This window comes from Drosophila navojoa, chromosome 2, assembly GCF_054131105.1.
Source record: "Drosophila navojoa isolate 15081-1374.11 chromosome 2, UAZ_NAV_1.0, whole genome shotgun sequence".
Lineage (NCBI taxonomy): Eukaryota > Metazoa > Arthropoda > Insecta > Diptera > Drosophilidae > Drosophila > Drosophila navojoa.
In genome coordinates this window covers 13,953,767-13,976,812 of record NC_142890.1, presented here as the reverse complement: position 1 = coordinate 13,976,812, position 23,046 = coordinate 13,953,767, and the positions used below count along the sequence as shown (strand labels likewise).

At 38.0% G+C, this 23,046-nt stretch overlaps 1 protein-coding gene across 2 annotated transcripts; it reads left to right on the top strand.

Moving 5' to 3' along the window:
* Nucleotides 1–961: 961 nt before the first annotated feature.
* Nucleotides 962–21,514, top strand: dpr9 (defective proboscis extension response 9). 2 transcript variants are annotated; one of them, XM_018112178.3, is made up of 6 exons: nucleotides 962–1,855; nucleotides 7,267–7,796; nucleotides 12,454–12,676; nucleotides 15,036–15,163; nucleotides 16,343–16,511; nucleotides 20,263–21,514. In XM_018112178.3, exons 1-6 carry the CDS (start codon nucleotides 1,549–1,551, stop codon nucleotides 20,712–20,714), a joined length of 1,809 nt encoding a protein of 602 aa, XP_017967667.1. In that variant the 5' UTR covers nucleotides 962–1,548; the 3' UTR covers nucleotides 20,715–21,514. The 2 variants fall into 2 exon arrangements, with proteins under 2 accessions (XP_017967667.1, XP_017967669.1); XM_018112180.3 differs by having other exon boundaries at nucleotides 963–1,855; nucleotides 20,285–21,514.
* Nucleotides 21,515–23,046: the final 1,532 nt, after the last annotated feature.

Genomic DNA, 23,046 nt, shown 5'->3' with positions numbered 1-23,046 from the left:
CGCAGCACACAAATTCAATTAAGAGTTTAATTAAGTTAAAATGTTAAACATAAATATTTCCAAGAAAAAACAGAATTATAATAAGAATATCTTCGTATTGAATAGTTTCGAATTGTTTTGAGCTTTGCACAAAGCTAAAACTCGTTGCACAAAAGTTTTAATTAATTATTTGGTTTTCAGAACTTCACTTAGTTGGCGTTTAGCAAAGTTTTGTTTCTAATTGAAGAATTAAATTAATTGATTGCAAATATTGATGGAGCTCAGAGATTTTTTAAGTTCAATTGAGAATCTCTCTCGGGCTCTATCTCACTCTCTTTCTAACTCTGTAAATCTCTAAATATTTTTGAATGAAAGAATAAAGTTTACGTAAACTCAACTTAGCTTCTTGGAAGTCTATTCTAAGGAATATATTTAATGTATTTGCAGCTTTTACGCTGAATTGCTACAAATTCAAATCGAATTCAATTGTTATTTATGGCAACGGTCGTAATTTAAGTGGAATTACATAGATTTCCATTAAATGTATTTATGCTGTCGCAGTCAGACCGTCGGAGATCTGATTATAATTTTTGGAATAACATTTCGCTTGAGAGGTAAAACATTTCAAAATTGTATTTCGCTACCTCTCTCTCTCTCTCTATCTCTTTCTTTGGCATTTGGGCAGTTGGAGAAACAGATTCATAAAGCCAGCGCGTTTGAGAGCTAATATATATAAAATATTTCAGTCTCGCTGGCTCATACTTTAACTATATAGATACAAATACAAACACACCCACACACACACACGCACACAGGCAGCAGCACGTGCCGGCATATACACACACAAAATTCCATTTATTTTGACTTTGACATTTGAATTTTTAATGAAATTCCAAATATTTTAACGCTGACTTTTTTGTTTTGCTTTGGCTCTGTATTTATCTCCATCTCTCTCTCTGTCTCTCATGCGCTGTCTGTCTCTCTGTCTTGCAGCAGGACGTGGCACGAGGGACGAAGGACAATCGCAATCAGCACGCTTGCCGGCCGGCAACGGCCGCTAATGAAGATGAAGTGATAGCCAGTGATATCGTGTTAAAGTGGAATTAAATAGAATATAAATCGCTGGAAAAATGACAGCGATTTCTCAGCACCAGCCGAGCAGAACAAATGCAAAGTAGTTTGCTAACATAGGACTCGGGCAGGCTACAAATAGCAGCAGCAGCAGCAGCAGCAGCAGCAGCAGCAGCAACAGAAGAGGAGAAGGCGGCGGCGGCGGCGGAGGAGGAGGAGGAGGAGGCGGAGTAGAAGCGCCCTAAGCAAGCCGGGCAATTTGTAAGCCGGCTCGGCAATTTCACGCATCGCGGCAGCATGGCAGGCGCTAATAAGGCGGCCAGCCACGCCCCATTGTTATACAGTTGCCAAAAAAATGTCCAGTCTCAGCTAGATTCGGAAGCGCCTACCAACTGAGCGAGCGAGTGACTGACTAGCCCCAAAGTAGCCCCCCTTTTCACACACACACGCACACATATACATACACACATACACACATACAAAGACGAGTGAAATATTATGGCAACTTTTCAAATGGAAAAACGCCAGCAGCAACAGCAGCAACAGCAGCAGCAGCAGAAACAAACGAATTTAAAACAACGACAAAGACAGCAGCATACAGATCCTGCTGCAGATGTGAGTCATCCGCCGGCGGCGCAGGACGAACAGCACCGGCATGGTACATTCACAAATTGCAACCGGCTCTGGCCGACTACCTGCTCCACGGCAGCCAGCGTCGCCACTGTGGACTGCAGCAGCTGCCAGCGGGCGCTGATTATGCTCAGCATGCTAGTGGTTGTCATCGTTGTGATATCCGGCAATGGAGGTAAGTGACAAACCAACTACATTACGCCCACTCTCATTTCTCATTTCACATTTCACATTTCTCAATTCGCATTTCCATTGCCAATCCCATTTCCAGTCTCATTCCCATTCACAGCAGCTTCGACTTTGTGGCGCGCCTCCATTTTAATCAAATTTGGTGGCCCAGTTTCTGTTTGGGCCTCGTTCGCCTGGCACAAATTGCAATTGTTGTCAAATTGATTTGACCAATTTCATTTATTGATTTCGATTTTCGATATCATTCGCTTCGTTCCCATGCCCAATGAGTCAGCGGGCAGAAGTAACACAAAATGGAATAGCATCGACTCCTGCCAACTTGGCATTTTGCAACAATGCCTGGCTCGGCCTTACGTCGGCTCTGCTGGCCCGACTTTTTAGGTTGGGTAATTAATTTTCTTGCTGCCCCGTAAAGTCTGGGGAAATCAATGTTTCGGCCTGCCAACTAGTTGTTGCCGGGCTCAACTCCCTGGCGATTTTCATGCCCTGATTGAGTGGATGCGAGCCAATCCGTGAGTATCTGCATGAGTAACTGCAGCAGTATAGGTGTGTGTATGTGTGTGTGTGTGTGTGTCTGTGTGGTTGGCCTTTCATTTTACTTTCATTTTTCATATGCCGTGCGCTCGCTTAATGACAAGTCTACCTTGGCGCTTTGGGCCCTGGGCCACCAGAGTGTAGCGGATAGCCAGGCGGCATGATCATTAGCTCTTAATGAACTGGCAAGGCGAATGCGCGAGCTTATCAGATGATTAACATGAATATCATTAAGTGCTGAATTTCAATTGTTTATTCATTATTAAATATGTATTAAATATAATGTAATTATCAGAGTATATGGAACAGTTAATAAAGTTTAAAAAAAAGAAAAAAATCTAAATACATCAAACAGTATTCAGACCTCAGAACTAACTCAATTATTAGATTATCTATCATATATACTTATTATTAAGTCAGATATAGAACTAGAGAATCAGCATAAATTGATTTAGACAAAGTTAGTTGAAGTATTTATATTCCGATTTTTTATGAAAATATTTTTAATATAGTTCAATTTATTTTTCACTATATTTTCACAATTTTTCACTTAAAAAAATAAATAAATAAATACAAAATATTTAAGAAAAATAAATAAATAAAATTAAAATAAATAAAAATATATAAAATAAAACCATTAGCTAAATAGAATTATATTCAATAAAATAAAATTCAGTTAAAAAAATAACAAAATAATAAATAAAAATAAAAATAAATACAAAAATCAAATGAATAAAAATATATAAAAAATAACCATTAGCTAAATAGAATTATATTCAATTAAATAAAATTCAGTTAAAAAAATAACAAAATAATAAATAAAAAAAAAATAAATAAAATAAAAATAAAAACAAAAATAAAATATATAAAAAATAACCATTAGCTAAATAGAATTATATTCAATAAAAAATAAAATTCAGTTAAAAAAAAATAATAATAAATAAAAAAAAAAAATAAAAATAAAATAAAATAAAATAATAAAAAATAAAAATAATAAAAATAAAATAAAAAACTCTATTTCATTAGACTTTATGCCTTTGCAATTTCTTTCCTAAATTTAATCAAACTTGTTTAACAAATATTCACAAATTCATTCACAACAAACTGTCAGCAATTGTGTGAACTGTCAAAAGTCAAGAGTCTCAATCAAGAAGGCCAAAAACAAAGCCAACGAAATGTGAATGCAATGAAATTTTCAAACAAGACATATTCAAATACTTCCTGCTTTCAATTTGGCGCATACTTTGCACAAATTTCTATGAACATGGAAAATAAAACAACAACAACAGCAACAATAAAAGGCGCACACACGCGCATATGGCTTTAAATATTTAAAGAAGTTTTGTTTGTTGTGCCAAAAGAAGATGTCAAAAGTTCAACAACAACAACAACAACAACAAATTCTAATTTTTTAAGTGAATTTAAAAATTTAAAACTTTTTAGCAGATGTCATTGATGCACAAACACACACACAAATGTCTATATGATACCCCACACACATACACACACACACACAGGCACACACACACTCAGTCAAACAGGAAAATGAGCAAAAAGTTTTGACATTTCAAATGTTTCTGACAACAACAAAGTCATGTTAATAATAACTGCGCGGGTGTAACAAACTACAACAACAACGACAATGACAACAACAACAACAACACTGACAATCTACACACAAAGCAACAACAGCAATGTGAGCAAGAAGCTTAGCAACAGGAACAACGCCTGCGGTCTTTGCTTGTTCGACGCTGACGTCGACGTCGACGTCGCGACATCAGAGCGACTCGTCATATGACTTTTTGATTTCTGCAGGGCGCTTTTAAGCCAGTGTATTGGAGTTCTAATTTATGTTGTTACTGTTGCTGTTGTTGTTGCTGTGGTTGTTGTTGCCATTACCGTTGCGGTCGCCACATCCCAAGCAGTCAATTTATTTTAATTTCTAGCCAGCGGCTCTTTATTTATCATGTTGTTTTCCCAGACAGCCCAGGCAGAGCCCGATGGCAGGACGGCTGGGACTAACGGACCAGCGGACAGTCGAGGCAGTGGGGACAGTGGGGAGAGTCAGGAACATTGTGGCTGCGTTGCAGCCAACTTATTAGCCACATTGTTGTTTGCCTTGGCAATTGAACAGCGAGTCAGGCAGACGACGACAGGTCGATGTTGTTGTCTTTGTTGTTGTTGTTGTTGTTGTTAGGGGCATATTGATGAAGATGATATTTGTTTGACTATGAATATGCTAGACGATAGCTTGTTAAAATGGCAAACAAATACAACAGAAAATCTATGGCTGAAGGGAGAAGCGAAACAGGCTGGCTTCGATTTTCCACCTTAATAACGGCATCATTAGAATTATGAGAAAAATCAACAATGTTTGCCTTTTACAGAGTATGCATGCAGTTGTGCTGTTGTTGTTTCTTCGTCTGTCTGTCTGTCTGTCTGCCTGTCGAGCTGCGGCTGTCAATACAACTAGTGCCACGTACAGCCGCTAGGATATGCGACTTATCTGGACAAAAACATGACCAGGGGCGGGGCTGGCTAACAACAGCAAACGAGCTAGATAAGTTGTGTGTGTGTGTGTGTCTGTGTGTGTGTGTGTGTGTGTGTGTGGCTGACAGTCTTGGTCTAGCGTGCACAACATGTTTAATCTAATAAAGTCGCTGGCTGGCTGGCAACTATAAAATGGTCGCCAGCGCAGCTCGCCCAGCGCCATAAAAAGACGTTGCTTGGCTGTAATAAGCGTATCAAGTGCCAGGCACACACACAGAAAGCAAAACAAACACACACACACACATACACTCACAAGCATATGTGTATGTGGCAGACGTATCGGCGTCGTCCTTGCTGCTCGCTGCTAAGTGATGGGATAAATGGCGGTGGATAAAAATTGGTCGTAACTGCGACAATAGCAACTTACCAACAGGGTTTCACTTCACATATGTGTGTGTGTGTGTGTGTGTGTGTGTGTAGTTGTGGCAAAAACATGAAAATTTGATAAACGTAAAACCTAAAAACAAAAAAACGAAACTTTATGCGCCATATGCGATATGCGCATAACAAAGTTACAGTAAACGCACATGTATATGTGTGTATGTGTGTGTGTGTGTGTGTGTGTGGGTGTGCGTAATTTGCTAATTACCTAAATGGTTGCAAGGTAGTTTATATATAAAAGTTTATATCAGTATGTGTGTGAGTGTGTGTGTGTGTGTGTGATATCGATGAAAAGCAAACAATGCGCTGAGCTTGCTCTGGAGCACAAAAGTAGAACATGTGCTCCTTGGACCTGGCTAAAAAGTCGAGCCCCATTCGAGGCTGTTATGACCAAGAGCAAGCTAATTGAACAATTATGGTAACGTTATTGCATACGCTGCTACCAATTTAATTAGATCCCAGAAATTCGCATGTCGCTATGCAAACCATTTAAGCCAATTGCCAGCCAACTGTAAACCCGTCAACGCGGTCTTAATGGCTAAGAGCTTAGAAATTTTACATTCTATTTATTGATTGCCCATTGTTGAGCGTAGAATTTATGACTTCACTGGAATATTTGTGGTAATTGACTTAATTAAGTTTGTAATTTCTTTAACTTTTGCTTTGGTTATTTGCGTAAATGTTTTCAATTGGAGTTTATTAATTTGATTAAGTAAGTATTTTATTTACTATTGAAATATATTATTTAAGTAATTGATTGGAATTTTTAATTTCTTTTACTTTGGTTGTTTATATATCTATTTTAAATTGTTTGGAATTGAATAATCCTATTCCATTTTCTTATTATATACAGTCGAGTCTCGATAGTTGGTATTCCACCAAATCGAAAAACGCTATAAATCGAAAAAAATTATATCTTCCTGAAAAAAATTCATTCTCGATCATTTTAATTTCTGTGTAAATCAAAAAAAAAAAAAAAAAACCCCCTACTTTCTATTTCGAACTATCGGGTCTCGACTGTATAAGAAAATTGAAAATCGAATTTGGTTTGTGGGCGTGGCTTGAATATCATATATATGTATGGTATTGTGATCATGTAGGCATTACATATCTAAGCTTAAATATAAATACATAACTTTTTTACAGTCTCGTAAGTTCGCCTTGAACGTATTGCTAGAAACTTGTCCCTCTAGTAAATTTATATGGTCTATAAGTCCATATGGCCTATACTACTGCAATAACTTGTACTGCAATCAGAGCGCGGTTGTGTGTGTGTGTGTGAGTGAGTTACTTGTAATGTATATAAGAGAAATGTGCAATACTTGTTTTCAGGTTTCAGGCTCTTTGGTTTCTTAGCAGCTTTGGAAGCTTAGCCCTAGCATCAATGCATCATCAACAATTTAATCTCTCTTTCTACACATATGCTCATTCTTGACTTGACTAGACTTGAACTATGCAATTATGACCATTACAAATTGTGCTATTCATTTATAAATATGAGCACAGCCTGTAGATAATGCCCTAGACATATAGATAGCGTATATAAAGAAGTTTCAGAATAGCTCTATGCGCATATTCGCATCTATTATCAGCTCAACTCACTCGATTCACAAATGCCATCGTCATTATTTGATATTTTCTCGGTTCGCACATGTTTCACAATTGCTGCGGAAATGTTAGATAGAGCATCGACAAATTTGAAACGGATGCAATAGCAAATTAACGATTTCCTAAACACATGTCACACACGAATATATTTCGAAAATGAAATTTGAAGACAATTGTGGGGCAATGAGCACGAACTGACAACGTTTATTTATATAGATATTTTTATTCTCTTGATTATTAGCGAACGCTGTTGCATTTTGATTTGGCTTTGATTGAATTTGCAGTTGGATGCACTGATAACGTTCTTCTTCTTCTTCTTTGCAGTGCTGGCGGCGCAGCGTGACTCGTACAAGTCGAAGGATGTGGGCAGCAGCAATAATGCCATACCGAGTGAGGGCGACGCTCCAGCTGCCGTTGCTGGCAATGGCAATGGCAATGGCAATGGTGTTGGCGGAAGCGGAAGCCAGGCCAGCACGACCAGCAGCAGCGGAAGCAACAAAAATGCGCCGGGCCCTGGCCAATCAATGACTACCGACAGCGGCTCCAAATACAGCTCCAACGCCAAGTCCAACTCCAATGCCAACACCAACACCAACTCCAACACCAACTCCAACTCGAATGTAACGACAACAACAACAACAACCAATGGCATTGCCAGCAGCAGCTTGCATCGGGGCAACTCGATAGCATCGCTGGCCGCCGCCGCGAGCATCAACCGGAACAGCATCGATCTGGGCGAGGACTCGCGCAGCAATGGGCCCTACTTCGACAAAGCTGCCTCCAAGAATGTCACCGCGCTGCTGGGCAAGACGGCCTACTTGAATTGTCGCGTCAAGAATCTGGGCAATAAAACGGTAAGTGGAACGCCAATTGACTAAAGCCAAAAGCTTTTCCAATTGTAATGCCATTAGTTGCCATCAAAATGCGATTTGTAATGTGTGTGTCTATGTGTGTGTGTGTGTGTGTGTGTGTGTTATATTTCATGTTTTTCAGCTAATTAGCACGTAAACTGCGCCCACATGGCGGCTTTGGCTAATTGTTCCGCTGCCAAGCAAAATGATTAATTATACTGAAACAGGAAACAGATTTTACTTTATTCAACTTTGCCGCTTCGACTCTGTTGTCGTTGTCGTTGTCGTGCTGGGCTGGGCTGGGCGCGGAAGGAAATGCCGCAAACATTTCGCAAAACATACAAAACTCAACTACCTCCTGCCAATCCTCGTCCTCCCACTCCTGCTCCGCTCAGCCACAACACTTCCGACATAGGCTTCAGCCAGGCAATTCAGCCAACCAACCAAACCTGCTAAACTATTCAAATCGACTGCTGGGACCCAAACCTCCAACACAAAAAGAGAAATGCCAAAAATTGAAATTTATGTTGCAAAGCTTTCATTTTGTTATTTTTATACCCTCCGAACTCAATGAAATTGTGCAAAAAGGGTATAATGGCTGCGTGCAAATATGTTTTGTTACCTCAATGCCATAAACCGTATACATTATTGGCTGCCAGCAGACGAGTTGGTCAATAAACTCGGCGAGATATTTTTAACGAGGATTCTCTTTACGGCATCCAACTGGAATTATCGATTTCTGGTTGTGGCTCTTGTGGAATTCAAAGCTGAAGGTCTGAAAAGACTTACGAAATTTCAAATATGTGAACAGGATTTTTAATAAAAGGAATCTAAATTGCATAAATCATATTTCTTCATAGCTATACCCAGGGTATTTCCTAGTCGTGCACTTTCGCTTTCACTTTTACTTGTTTGCTTTCAGGTTTTGTGCTCTATTTTTATACCCTGAACCCATTGAAAATGGGAAATCAGGGTATAATGGTTTTGTTAAAAGTATGTAACAGGCAGAAGGAGGCGTGGCAGACCCTACAAAGTATATATATTCTTGATCAGGGCGACAAGCTGAGTCGATATAGCCCTGTCCGTCTGTCTGTCCGTCCGTCCGTCCGTCCCTCCGTCCGTCCGTCCGTCCGTCCGTCCGTCCGTCCGTATGTATGAACGCGTCGATTTCAGAAGATATAAGAGCTAGAGACTTCAACTTTTTTTTAAAATGTCCGTATATATCACGCGCATATCGAGTTTATCACTAAAAAACGATAACTCATTCCGATACTTTTTTTATCGATAAAAAACCTTATCGAAGATCACTTAAAAAATTATATCTCCTACATCTTTCAAGCTAGAGTCTCAAAATTTAAAATGTATATAAAGATATATTTTATACAATTTCGGTTTTTGTTAAAATTTACCCCCCACCCCTAAATCCACCCCCTCACCCTCATCTTTCTCATATATCAAATACTAGAGACTTGTGATTCGGTATACACATACATTTTAACATTGTGATTACGTTCTGAAAGTTTCATTACGATCGTACGTCTAGAAATTAAATTATTCAACAAATAAGTTGTCATTATATTGCCAACACTGCAGCGCAACCCAAGCGCAATCGCCTGTATATGTGAGTGTGTGTATATGCGTGTGTTTGTTTGTATGCGTGTGTTTGTTTGTATGCGTGTGTGTGTGTGTGTGTGTTTGCTAATTATTATTGAAATATCAGTTGCTTGTAGGGTTCAGGGGATCTCGTAGTCGAGCTGTCTCGACTAGAGCTTTCTTACTTGTTTTTTTTGGGTTTTAGTTTTGCAACCTGCGCCGTAGTCATTCGGTTTCCGGCGCTTCCTGTGGGGCGGCCGACATCGTCGTCATTGGCCCGGACTTATTTTTCGATAATAATATGTTACATGTCTGGGCCCCGGGTCTCACCTGCACTGGCTCGTTTCGTTTCTGCGGTTTCGAAAACTAATTTGCGTGATTATTAAATTCGAGTATCTGTGCCTGAGCGCTCGTTCCGGCCACGTTGGCTGGGTGGCTGAGTGCAAAGTTTTTAGGACCGTCGTTAGATAGGCTGTCAGCACACACTGGAAGATTTGGGTCAGGTTGGGTCAGGTCGCGGTGCCTTGGAATTGTTGGCAACTTCATTAGATGCCAATTAGTTGGATAACTTCATCGATCATCGGCAGACAGTCGCTGAGTTAATTAACTAGATTTTTATGCCATCGACGCTTAATTAATTTCGCGTGATGCAATGCCAGCTCAATCGATTGGAATAGCTTTTCTTCTGCATGCTAAGCTCATATTTTTGATAGAGATAATTTGTTGCATTTGTCATTTATCATTTTGATTTGCGTATACTTAATATTGACAGAATTAGGCATACGTTATATTGGTTGAGTATAACGTATACGTAATGCTGGCTAATTTAATGTCAAGTATGCAGAGATTGATATGATATAATATAATTGATATGCAGCTAAAATTTTAAAGCTGAAGAATTGTTATATTGGCTTCAATCAATCTCAAAATAATCGATTATTGTGTATCGTATGATTAATCGTGCCATCACTACTATTATATTATATTATATTATTATAGATTTCACATACATTCGATATTCCTTCTTATCTCGAATTTTTCACACAATTACCAAAGACTCTCGGAGCGTGAATTCAATTTCATTTGTTTGGGCTGTCAGCTTAAAGTCTAATTAGCTCTTACCTTGTGGCATGCCACAGCGACATCATCGGCAGCGGCGGCAGCCACCCTTCTAACCGCAAGCCGAAGCTCACTCAACCCTAAAAGTTAACTTTGAAACTGAATTTCCATTTTGCTCAGCCTCAATGCCATAAAGTAATACATCATTGGCGCTCTGATTTCATTGGATCTGACGGAAAACTTAAGCCAGCCGACGGAATGTAAAAAAAAAGCCAAGAAGATGAAGAAGAAAAGGAAGAGGAAGTGCAGCGGGGGAAAAATCTAAGGTGTTAGCCGCCTTCTGTTTTATGTGTAATGATAAACAGGCAGCGGATGTTTATGTTTTTCACATTATTAATGACGCTTTTCATTAGAGTCACAGTCGGAGTCGACATTTTACGGCTGGCGTTTGCTGCTGATAACAGCATGCGAGCGGTAATGAGTTTTAAGGGGCGTGGCACGTTCGCTGGCGCCCCAATGAAAAACAAAACGCTTCTAAATAATTCAAAGCTAAAGTAAGGTCTGCAGCAAAAAGTTTAGCTGCGTAATCATAGTAGCTTAAATTGGGCGTGTGTGCGACTAACAGAATACCCTGTAATGTGAAAGCATATATTGTGCACTTCTTATAAGTAAAATTAAAAATATTAAAGAACCATAGACATAGCTCAATTGTTAAACTAGAAACCTTTATTGATTTCTCTTGGAGTTGGCATGCCCCTTCTGCTGCAACTGCGTACAGGGTATGCAATAACATGCGGCTAATAAATTTTAAAGCATACTTTCCTGCGCTCTGCAAATTGAGCCATAAAACGGCAAACATTTTGCCGCCGATTCTGTTTGGCCAGCATCCAGAAAGAGTCTAAGCCCCGGCTGCCATGCAATCGATATACAAATTTTACGATACTGTAAACACGCATAAAGCGCATAAACTTGGCAAACGCAGGGCGCCGATCCTGGCTGAATACTGAATGGAGCTAAATGAAATGTTTGCGGTTGCGACTTGGCACGGCACGGCATGGCATGTGCTTGTGCTTGTGTTTGTGTGGATGAATGTTTCAGCATTTGCTGTTAATTACATGCAACTTTCTTTTGAGCAGAGCTTCAAACTTTAGACTAACATTGCCGAGGCACCTGCACAATCTGTCGCAGCAGCAGCAGCAGCAGTGGCAGTGGCAGTGGCAGCGGCTGCCTGTGCTATGTCATTACTTGGCTGTCCGTCGTCGGGTTTCTTGTCCATTAACTTTGCCGTCGCTCGTGTCGTCAGGCGGCATGCTGTTAAGCTGTTGTCATTGAAATTGAAAATGAAAATGCAAGCAGCTGACGTCTGACACGCGATACACAGTGGGTGGCATGGAAGTGGGGGAGGAGTGGGGGCTGAACTTGTGGACGTGGGTGTGCGATGAGTACAGCCCTAAATCACAGTCACTTAAAAATGTTGAGCTAAGACACGTTAACAGCAGGTGGTTGCCAAACAGGTGTGCATTAGCATGGGCGTGGCACACACACACTTCCACACACACACACATTGCATGTGTTGCCTTCAATTTGACTTCAAGCAGTTGCCATTGTTGCCAGCGCCACGCCAGCGCCACGCCATAGCCCCACTGATAAGGGTAGGCCCTGTCGTGGTGGCCAGACCCAGAGCGCACCCTTCGGCAAGGGTCGTACGCTGTGCTGACACATGTGTTGCCCTTGCGTCAAAGTTTTTACTTTTCTTTGGCAGGCGGCAGGCAACGCATAAAAACATTTCAAAATAAATTTGCATTTTCCTTACCCAAGCCGAAGGGCAACTCCGCCTCCGCCTCCACCGCCGCCTCCAGCTCCGGCCACACGGCGATGCCAAAGATTGTGCGTGAAATAGACTTTTTAAACTGTTTGCCCAATAAATTAAACTAAACATGCAAATGCTCGAGCTCTGACAAATGAAATCTTTGCGTGTGGCTAAACTTTTGATTCGATTTGATTTCAGATGCTTCTGCAAGTGTCGTGGGTGCGACATCGGGACATACACTTGCTCACAGTCGGACGGTATACGTACACATCGGATCAGCGCTTTCGGGCCATACACCAGCCGCAGACCGAGGACTGGATGCTGCAAATCAAGTATCCCCAGCATCGTGATTCCGGCATCTACGAGTGCCAAGTCTCGACAACTCCGCACATGAGCCACTACATCCACCTGACAGTTGTTGGTAAGTTTCGAGTGTTCCATGGGCATATAATGACTAATAATATTTATAGTCTAGAGTCTCAGCCTAATAATAATAAAAATAAATTATATAAAAATTCTTTAAATATTATATTATAAATATAATGACTAATAATATTTATAGTCTAGAGTCTCAGCCTAATAATAATATAAATAAATTATATACAAATTCTTTAAATAATAATAATAATAATAATAATAATGATAACAATCATAATAAAATAATAAAATAAATAAAATAATAAAATGTAAAATAATAGTAGTATTATTAATTAATGATCATAGATTTATGTTTGAGGTAGTACACAATGTATCGTAGCCCTAGTTGTATTCCAAATCGATTAGTATTACATCATACTGAATCTCTCTTGGAGTCCTTCCCCCTTAAACATGGCATGTGAGCGTCATTCCGTATAAACCTTCAAGGTAGTGCTCTTGTGTGTGTTCATGCATTCAGTTTCTCTTTGTTCAGTCTTGTTGGCTTTGTGGCGATGTCACAGATCCTGTTGGTTCGTTATGTTCTGGATTTCGATGCCACCGACTCCGGCGGAAACTGGCATTGTAAAAATACGATTATGTATCCGCCTCAGCAGAAGCTTCTACTGGTTGTCCAACTTCTACTTTCTTCTCCTCGTCTGCTATATAAAGTGCAAAATAAAAACCAAATCCTTGACTTCTGCTTCAGCAACCTCTGCTCTGAGTTGTCGTAAATACAGCTGGATTAATTTCATTTTCCTATCCTATGTGGACCCTTTCGAAAGGGCATTTGGGTCATTGCTATAAATTATGAATAATTTTTGGTTGTCCATTTTACGCAACTCTCAGCTGAAAGTAATAATAATAGTAATAAAAGATAAATAAGAAATATATATAAATTCAGCTGAAAATAATAATAATAATAATATAAAATAAATAATAAATATATTTATAAAAACATAAAATAAATATTATAAAAAATATAATATAATAAAAAATATAAATAAAAAATATAAAAAAAATAATAAAAAAATAAAATATTATAAAAAAAATATATAATAAAAAATATAATAAAAAATATAATAATAAAAAAAATAATAAAACAAAAAAAAATACAAAATTTAAAAATATAATAAAAAGAAATAATGAAAAAATAGAGCTATACATAAATATAATTAAAAAAAAAAATCAAATTATAATAAATAAAATCTCTAATCATTATGCAATTTAAAAAAATTCTTAGACTATAAATAGTTTCTTTGGCTGTTGGCATATCTGTGCCAACTTATTAGCTTATTCTGGGATTAAAGAACACAAATATAATAAGCGAGCAGAGCAGCAGAAAGGCTTAAGGCAACTTTGAATTAAGCCAAGGCATTATTTAGCCTTTTGTGTTCAGCCTTTCATTGACTTCAAAGCCAAAATGTCGCAAGAGACTTTTGCTGCACAAACATACATATTTATACTCAAAATATATAAACAATTTGTTAACAGTGGCTTAAGGGATTCATGCAGGTATTTGAAGCCAAAAGGAAGAAATAAGCCAATGACATTATTATTTCAGTTAGATACCTCTGCGAAAGTAAACAGAGCGTACTATTCATGGAAATGTTTTTCCGATATTACCTATATTGATAATTAAGTCGAGCACTTAAAAGTTTCTCTATACAAAATAATGCCATTAGCTATAGATAATGTTAACGATTCTTTGGATTCGAGTGTTTGACTTGTAGCAATTCACTTAATGAGCTCTTAGTTTTGTATAATACTAAAAGTATGCAAACATTTAGGGTCAACTGAGGCTTCCTGTTTACACAAAGCCAAATTAGCATTCTGTTGCCACGGAAGCCTTTTTTCATTATTTTTTTTTTTTTTTAGAAGTTTTGTGAAAAACAATTTCCTGGTCTTATATTTCAATCATGATGCTACATACAAAAAAGTACCAATCGCAACAGAAGTGTAAAGTTATTTAGACCTTTAAAACTTGTTGCTACAGTCGGGCAGGTGCAAAGGTGTAAAAGGCAGCAAAGGTGGGCGCACGCACTTCACTTTCATGGAAATTTTCAATGAAAATCTTTAGAAATTGTTGCGCATTTAAATTACACTTTTATTTCTAATGAGGATGCTCAGGCGAGCTAGAAATTTGTATTTACCTAATTGCTCTTTTATGCGAGCTTAGCGCACCTACCGAAAGAGCCCTAGAGTTAGAGGCCCATTTCGCTGAAAGCTGAAAGCATTCGAGCTCAAGCTGATGGGCATTTGAGTGTTGTGGGCTGGGTTAGATATCGGATCTTGATGCGAAACATTGTATTAAGCGAAAGTTTTAACCTTTTTTTCCTTTGTTTTTTTTTTTTGTTATCTTGCAGAGCCCTCGACGGAAATTATTGGCGCACCCGATTTGTATATAGAGAGCGGCTCGACTATAAATCTCACCTGTGTCATACTCAACTCACCTGAGCCGCCGGCCTATATCTTCTGGAATCACAACAACGCTGTAAGTGTAAGATGCTCTCATTTATATTAGGGTTCACTTGGTCTCATTTTGACAATTTCGTCAGCCAATGATGAGGGATCTGGAGCATCGCCTCATTTTAGTAACTTTTAAATTAGCTTTGCAGTGGCAAAAACTGTTTAACTTTTCTCTTCTGCCCTTTTTTTTTTTTTTTTTTTTCTGTTCTTTGTCATTTCTTTTTTCTTTTTGTTTTGCACCCCTTCTTATTTGGTGTGTTTCTATTTTGTTGACTGCAAGAAAATGCCATTTAAGCACTATGCGAAGCGAGGGACCCAAAAAGAAAAAAAAAAAAGTAAAAAACCCGTTGAGGCAAGGGTTTTAAATGGATTTTGGTTTGGCTGCCTCTTCCGCTGCCTCCCTCGTTGCCTCCCCCGCTGCTGTTGCTGTTGCTTCTTCTCTTTCGATACTGTTGTCAGTGGCATCCCAGCGGCTGTTAAAGCCACGTTTTAGTTTTCCATTTTAGGTGTTTTTCTTCATGCTTTGGGACTTTAGTCACGGCCATGTTTTAGCTTATTGTATGGGGAATTCGTAAGGGTTCCTGCTGTGCACAACACAGCCGTTCTATTGTTATGTATTTTCTATAGAGCATAGCGGGCTTTTAAGAAAGGGTTGAGCTGGAGTTCTAGAATAGGAGTAACAGTAGCACTGAACAGAGAGAGAGAGAGAGAGAGAGAGAGTGAGAGAGGGGGATGGTGAGAGGGGGATGGTTAGAGGGGGTCAGAGTGAGCTGCCATTAGTACCACTTTTGCCATGAGGAGATTTAATTTTATTGTTTTGCCTTTATTCACAGTCGTTTCTCTTTTGACACACACTCATATGTATATACATATATTCCTTCTCTTTCTTTGCCAATAATTTTAATTTTCTAACAGCAGCGCAACAGTGCGTATGCGTAATGTGGGGGCACAAACTGTTTTATGGCATAGAAAATGAATGTCGCATAAAATCTAATTCGATGCGACGTTGTCCATACGGCATTGTAAATGTCATTCGCATACAAATTGTGATTGCTTACCGTGCTTAGCACTCACTCTACCTCTCGCTCTCGCCCTCGCTGTGGCTCTCTTTTTATTGCTTATATCTCTCTCTTTTTAATGTGCGCACATAAAAGCCTCAAGTACTGCCAGTTGACTGTGATATTCTCGGATTTTCTCCTTGCAGATAATCAACTATGACTCGCCCCGAGGCGGCGTCTCAGTCGTAACCAACAAAGGTGAGACGACGACATCGTTTCTACTGATTAAATCAGCGCGTCCATCGGACTCCGGGCATTATCAATGTAATCCATCAAATGCAAAGCCCAAAAGCGTAACGGTACATGTGCTGAATGGTAAGTAAAATCAACGACAACCCAACACGAAAATCCGCAAGCCAACACAAAAGATAATATTCCACAATGAACCTGACTGCATGCTAATAAAAAGATAGACGAAACTCAAACACGACAATTGAATACTCTTTGAGCACAAATTCTGCGCTCTTGATTCAAGTTGAAATATTGTTGGGCTTAACTGTATATTATATCAAGTCAATATTTGAGGACATGTAAAATATATTATACATTCTAATAAGATTGTCATATATATTTTCAACTTATTTTTAATTTATTGTCATTATTTTTAAAGTAAATTATTTGTCCCTAAAGCTAAAATTTATTATTATAAATCATATTTAAGTAAAAATAAATTATTATATTTTATCTGAAATACAATACATCAATTAACACTAATAAAATATATTTAATTTGCAAACATTTTGTAAAACATTTTTAATATAATGTTTGTAATTAATATAAATAGTGAATAATATTCCTTAAAAATTTCTAAATTATTTTCTACTTTAGAATTTTTTAAAATTTCTTCTTTGTCTTTTCTTAAAAATTTGCATTTAAATTTAAATTTAATTGACTTGGTTAAATCGACTTTCATTTTATTAATGCTGGTAGCGAGCACTAAAATGTATTTAGATTATATTTATTAGATTAAATGCTCTGCCAAGAGTGCTAAGCCAACATTGCGATAAAGCTTAACTACCCCGATAATAATGTTTTATGGCTAAAATGGCTACGAAAAGTACAATGGACCAAAGCGAAAAGTTTGGCGTGATGAATAAATGGCAAGAGAGAGAGAGAGAGAGAGAGAGACTGACTGACCGACGACTGCATTGAGGGTAGTCCCTAACTCAGCTCAGCTCAGCTCAGTTCAGTTAGGTTCAGTTCAGTTCAGTTTAGTTTAAAAAAAAAGAGGAATGCACAAAGACTTGCGGGAAAGTGCAAAAGTAAAGAGTGCTAATGATGAAGACAAAAGAGGGAGAGTGAAAGAGAGAGAGTGCGAGAGAGAGAGAGAGAGAGAGAGAGAGAAAGACGGGATTAAGAAGCGCCACGTACGTCATTGTGGTGAATGCGGGTTTATGAATGCTTTGTGGATTAAATCTGAATGCTTGAATTGCGAACACTTTGTTGGGCATTTCAAGTGATTTTCAGTTGGTGAAAGTGCTCTAAGAATTTGTGGAAACTTCAGTTAATATTTGTGAGGGAAATGCATTCGAGTGTAAGAGTAGAAATGAAATGCTTGAAATCTTGACTTGAGCGCCAGTTCCTGAACAAAGCGAAAAAAGAACAGAAATTACCAAGTGGAATTATGCGAAAGTTAGTCTAAAGAGCTCGCAAATGAAGCATTTTTCTATTGTTAAATGTTAATTGCAAAAGATGTAGTACGTATAATTAATGAAATGCACAAGTTAAGTAGATGACTTTGCACTCAGGAATATCTACTTCGATTACAGAGCAGATGTATTAGTAGTGGTGGCTCGGTCTGATTGAGAAGCGTAGTGCTCAAACCCATAGAAATGCCACGACAGGTAACAACAGAACGCAGTGACACCAAATAAACCAGGCCAAAAGGTGTCGAGCACAATTGGGAAGGGGTTGAGGTTGCGGTGCTATTGGAGCATGCTCTAAGTAATTTGGCTGTGTGGTGTGTGGGAGGAGCCACAGAGCCAAAGGGATTAGTAGAGCGGGAATGTATGAAATACCCAGGGAATGTATGAAGTACTTCAAGAAATATCCGGAATGAGTGAAAGGAAGCAGATATAGAAAATACCAGAATATACATATAAGTTTTATATGTTATATTCTAAATATAGTGTATACACATATAAACCATAATAATAATTTGTACTTATACTTATATAACATATATAGTATATACATATATAATCCATTAGGTACACCTACTTCTACCTGCTACGTACATTTGCATAGTTCTTTATATAAACATTCGACTCTCTCTCTCTCTCCTTCCTTTAGTAATTGGTTTCACGGAAACCCTCAACAAGTGAATCTCACGCACTTCAATGAGCAAATATTGATTGGACAGCTGAGCAGCGAGCAGTCTTGCCAGCTAAGGGTGTTGTAATATGCTAATTGGCAGTCGTCTTGCTTGAATGGGCGTGGCGTCGCTCAATGCTCTCAATATTCAATATTCGCTGTGTTAACTGTAAATGTGCGAGGCGCAAATTAAAATGAAACTAACTGAAGAGCATTTAAAGTCAAAGCGCTCAACTCTTTCGTCGCCCCTCTTTCCACTCATCCTTCGTACACGCAGTTGTAATTATTATTGCGGCGCTCTGCTAAAAGTCTAACAGAACTTACAGCACTTAGCAACTCCGCTCTTCACTGCTCGCTCTCTCTCGCGCTCTCTCACTCGCTCTTCCTTTCGCTGTCGAGCTGCTGCTGTGCTGGCAGAGTTTTTTTTTTTCGTTTTTTCTTCATTCTTTTGTTTTTCGTTTTAGTTAACGCTGCGACATTTCTCCGCATGTGAATGGCCATGCAGCGAATGAGAAAGAGAAAGAAAGAGAGAGCGAGAGAGTGAGAGGAGCGCGCGTGTGGCACATGAATATTATGTTTATGTTGCGCTTGGTCTCTCTGTGGCACACGCAACCCGCAGCCTTCGCCATGCTTGACTTTATGCTGCATGCCACTTCCTTTGCGACTTTCACTAATGTCAAGTTGTCGTCGTTGTTGTCGCAACGGTGTCTGCTAGATAATGCCGCGGCGTTGGCATCGCCACAGTCAGCCAGCACACACACACACACATATATATATACATGTATATATATAGAACTAGGTGTACCCATCTCTGTTGCCATATTGTGCATGCAATGCGCGTTGTTTCCGTTAACTGCTTTGGCACACTTGTTTCTGATTATTATTATGTTTTGTCTCTTGTTCTGCTATTTCGCATTGTTGTTGCTGTCGCTGCTGTTGCCGTTACATTTTGTTTTGTTGTTATTTTTATGATTATATGCCGCCCGTTCACATTGTATTCTGTTTGCTTTGTTGCTGTTGTTGTTGCTGCTGTTGTAGTAGTAGTTCTGCTTTTGTTTTCACTCCATCCACACACACACACACACACATAGACAGACAGACACTCTTTGCGTATGACTCTCAATGACAGTGGCTTGTTTGCTTTTCGTTTCTTTCATTTCCATTTGTTTTGCTTCACTTTTTTGCATTGCTTGGCTTTTATTGTTTATTGTTAGCCTCGCCTAGGCACCAGGATTTGTCGCATTAATATCAGCAGCATGTGGCATGGATTTTGTCGCCTGCCTGCGCTCTCACGGCTATATAACTGTAAACGGAATAAATATACAAACTTTTTACTTATGATAAATAAAATATGAATGATATTATCAATTTTATTTATTTAGTTTGAAGAAAATTTCTAGAACTCATTCACATTTATTACCTTGCGTTTGCTTTGATTTCCTAGAATTTCATGGAATTTCAATTAGTTTCTAGTTTCCTGGGTAAAGTGAATTTTATACAGAATTAAGCTGGGACTTTGGTTTGGGTATATGTACATATATAATTTCTTACTGATTCCACTCAAGGGACTACGTATCTAATACTAACATTACTCGTACACGTACTGAAAATGCAGATAATATAAACACCATCTGAAAACATATAGAGTAGTTCTACATATACATATATAACTGTATACATATATTTAATTTATTTTTTTTGTTCCATCCAATCACTGAGTATAAGAGCAGCAATAAAGATGTAAATTAAACAGGTGTTTCTCATTCTGTTTCCAGGGGAGTTCCCAGCAGCAATGCAGCACGCGGCACCAGCGCATCCTCCCATGTCACCAAGTCGCTATCTCTTAGTGTACCTGTTTGTGTGCTGCTGCAGTTTGGCATTTGCCGGGCGCTCTATGCGGCCCTCAGCGGTGCCGCAGCGGCAGCGGCGACGACGCTGCAGCGACGATGCACCACCCGTGGGGGCACAGGCAGGGGCGCCGACAGGCGACAGAGGCGAGGGAGTTGGAGTGCTGCAGTCAAAGCGAATTTGTCGGTATGTGGAATTGGAAACATACTCGAATGTCTTTTAAGTCTGCTGTCCTCGCTGTTGCTGAGCATCACATGGCGTTGGCACTGGCGGGGGCGTGGCCCACTCCACCGCCAACAACAACAACAATCAGCGACAGCAACGTTTAGACAGGTATATGAGGCGGACATAAGGTGAGCAGCACCTCAAAAATCCAAACAAAAATGAAAATGAAAACAAATAAGAAAAAAAAAAAAACAGATAAACACTTCTAGACTCTAGACTAATATAAAATAAACACACACACACACACACACACAAACACATCTTACATTTTAGCTTAACTATCTAAAGTACACACCCATACAAAAACACGACTACATACATAAGCAGCAACTATATGATAGTAACTAATGTGTAAAATCTATTGGCTATTCTGTTTTTCTATGAATCCGTGACGTATACGTAATAATTAGCCGCAGGAAAAATGAAAGAGAAATTCAAAGCGAAATACAGAGCCAAGTTGTCGCCTTTTCAAGTACAACTTTGTATAATATGTTAAATCGGTTCTGTTATTTGGATTTTGAGTTTCGAATTGGCAAGTTTAAATTTGAGTTCGAGTTATCTCCTTGAAGGAGTTTTCCCGAAAAACAACTAAACTATATAAAACTTTTTGATACAAAAACGAAACGTGAAAATATGTAAAACAATTTGCTAAAACTTTCCGTAGAGACTTTTTTCTCACTGCTCAAAGCTGCGAAAACATTTTCCGAAAAACAATGAAAATTAAGCTAAATGTTGAGATCGGTGTTTAGCGCTTTTCCAACTGCCACACTCTGAGACTATTCCCAGGACAACAATTCGAATGGACATCAAAATCAGGTGTCAGACGAAACGAAACTTAAAAGACAACAAATTTCTAAATGTTAAACTTCAACTGCGCAGCAAATTTCAAGTACTGACTAAAGCATATAAAAAACAACTTATATATATATATATATATAAAACATACATACGCATAAATGAAAATAATATAAAGTATAAAAAACACTGTAAAAATGACTTCACTACGAATGCAGCAAAAGTAAAATTTAAGCTAAAATTTTCTCTAGCTCTTAGAGGCGAAAGCGGAAAACCAAAGTTTTTCCGAGCATCAAAGAAAACATCAATTCACAGATATTAAATATTAATATACTTATATGTATTATTTTCGATTTATCAAATTTATTTCGTGTGTACAAATTGCATAAATGAATTAAACTTAAGCTTGATTATCGTGCGATTGGGTTGCGAGACGACGCTGAAGGACTGAGGGTAGATTATATTTGAACGAAATCATGTTGCACATAGCAAAAATTTATATGTTGTTAATTGATGAGAATAAAATATTTATATATATAAAATTAATATGTCAAAAAGTATGCATAAATTAAGAAAAGCAAATGAAAATCGAGAAAACTTATTAAATCAATGTGTAAAAGCAAATTTCAGTTTCAGGGTTTAAAGTCTAAAAACAAAGTGGTTTACCGAACAAACGATTTTCAGCATTAACTTTCAGCTAATTTCTGTACATCTTGAAAGAGTATAAATGTATATAGTACATATATTTTGAATACAATCAACTTTCAATCAGGGCATTGAATTAATTTAAGATTATTGATTATTGTCTTTGATTATGTCTTAAACTTGTGTAAACTTTTTTCTTTATCTGAGATAGATTTCGATAAAGAGTTCTTTCTGGGTGAGATTGAGCTTCAGTAGAGTTATTTTGATTAAAGTAATGTAAGCTGAATTCATTTCGCATTTCAATAACATTTTCAATTCGACCGTTGCTCAACTCAAATTTAATTTGAATCAAACTGTTTTCATGATAATCTCTAATGCCTGAGAGTAAAAAGTGTGTGTCCCATTTAATATATTTTCAAAAATTTCATTCGACTTTAAGCTAACCTATTTAAACTGTAAAAAAGCCTTTGTTTGCCCTGTTCTTTCCCTCCGCCCCGTTAGTTTTTTTTTCCAGCTATCCTTAATTACATACTTTATTAGTTTCACAAGCCACCTTTGTCATAGTAAGTACATAGTTAAATAACCATACAAATGTTTGCAACAGTATTTCCAATTACGACAAAAAAAAAAAAAGAGAGAAGAAAACACACGGAAAAAGTGGGAAAACCAATTTAATTCAGTGTTTATATAAACGTATATGCAATAAAACAAAAATAATGAAAATAATAAGCATTGAAAAAGTTTATAATGCTATCGATAGAAATAAATACAAGAAAAAGAACGAAATAAAAAACAAATTCACAAAAAACGAAAAAACTAAAAAAAAAAACAAGTTTCATTAAGTATGCTTCACGGCAACAACTATTGAACCCCAACTGCGAAAGCTGCTCACAACTTTTTCATTAGCATTTCGACAACTACAACTACAACAACAACAACAACCAGTACAACAAAGCCAACAGATAGAAGAAGAAATACAAAAAACACACAGAGTAAACTCAGCTATTGATGTATTCAACAGTTA

Coding starts and splice junctions, on each gene's coding strand:
- dpr9 (XM_018112178.3), top strand. CDS start 1,549: ATGGCAACTTTTCAAATGGAAAAACGCCAGCAGCAACAGCAGCAACAG. Junction 1,856..7,266: donor TGTGATATCCGGCAATGGAG/GTAAGTGACAAA, acceptor TCTTCTTTGCAG/TGCTGGCGGCGCAGCGTGAC. Junction 15,164..16,342: donor TCTGGAATCACAACAACGCT/GTAAGTGTAAGA, acceptor TTCTCCTTGCAG/ATAATCAACTATGACTCGCC.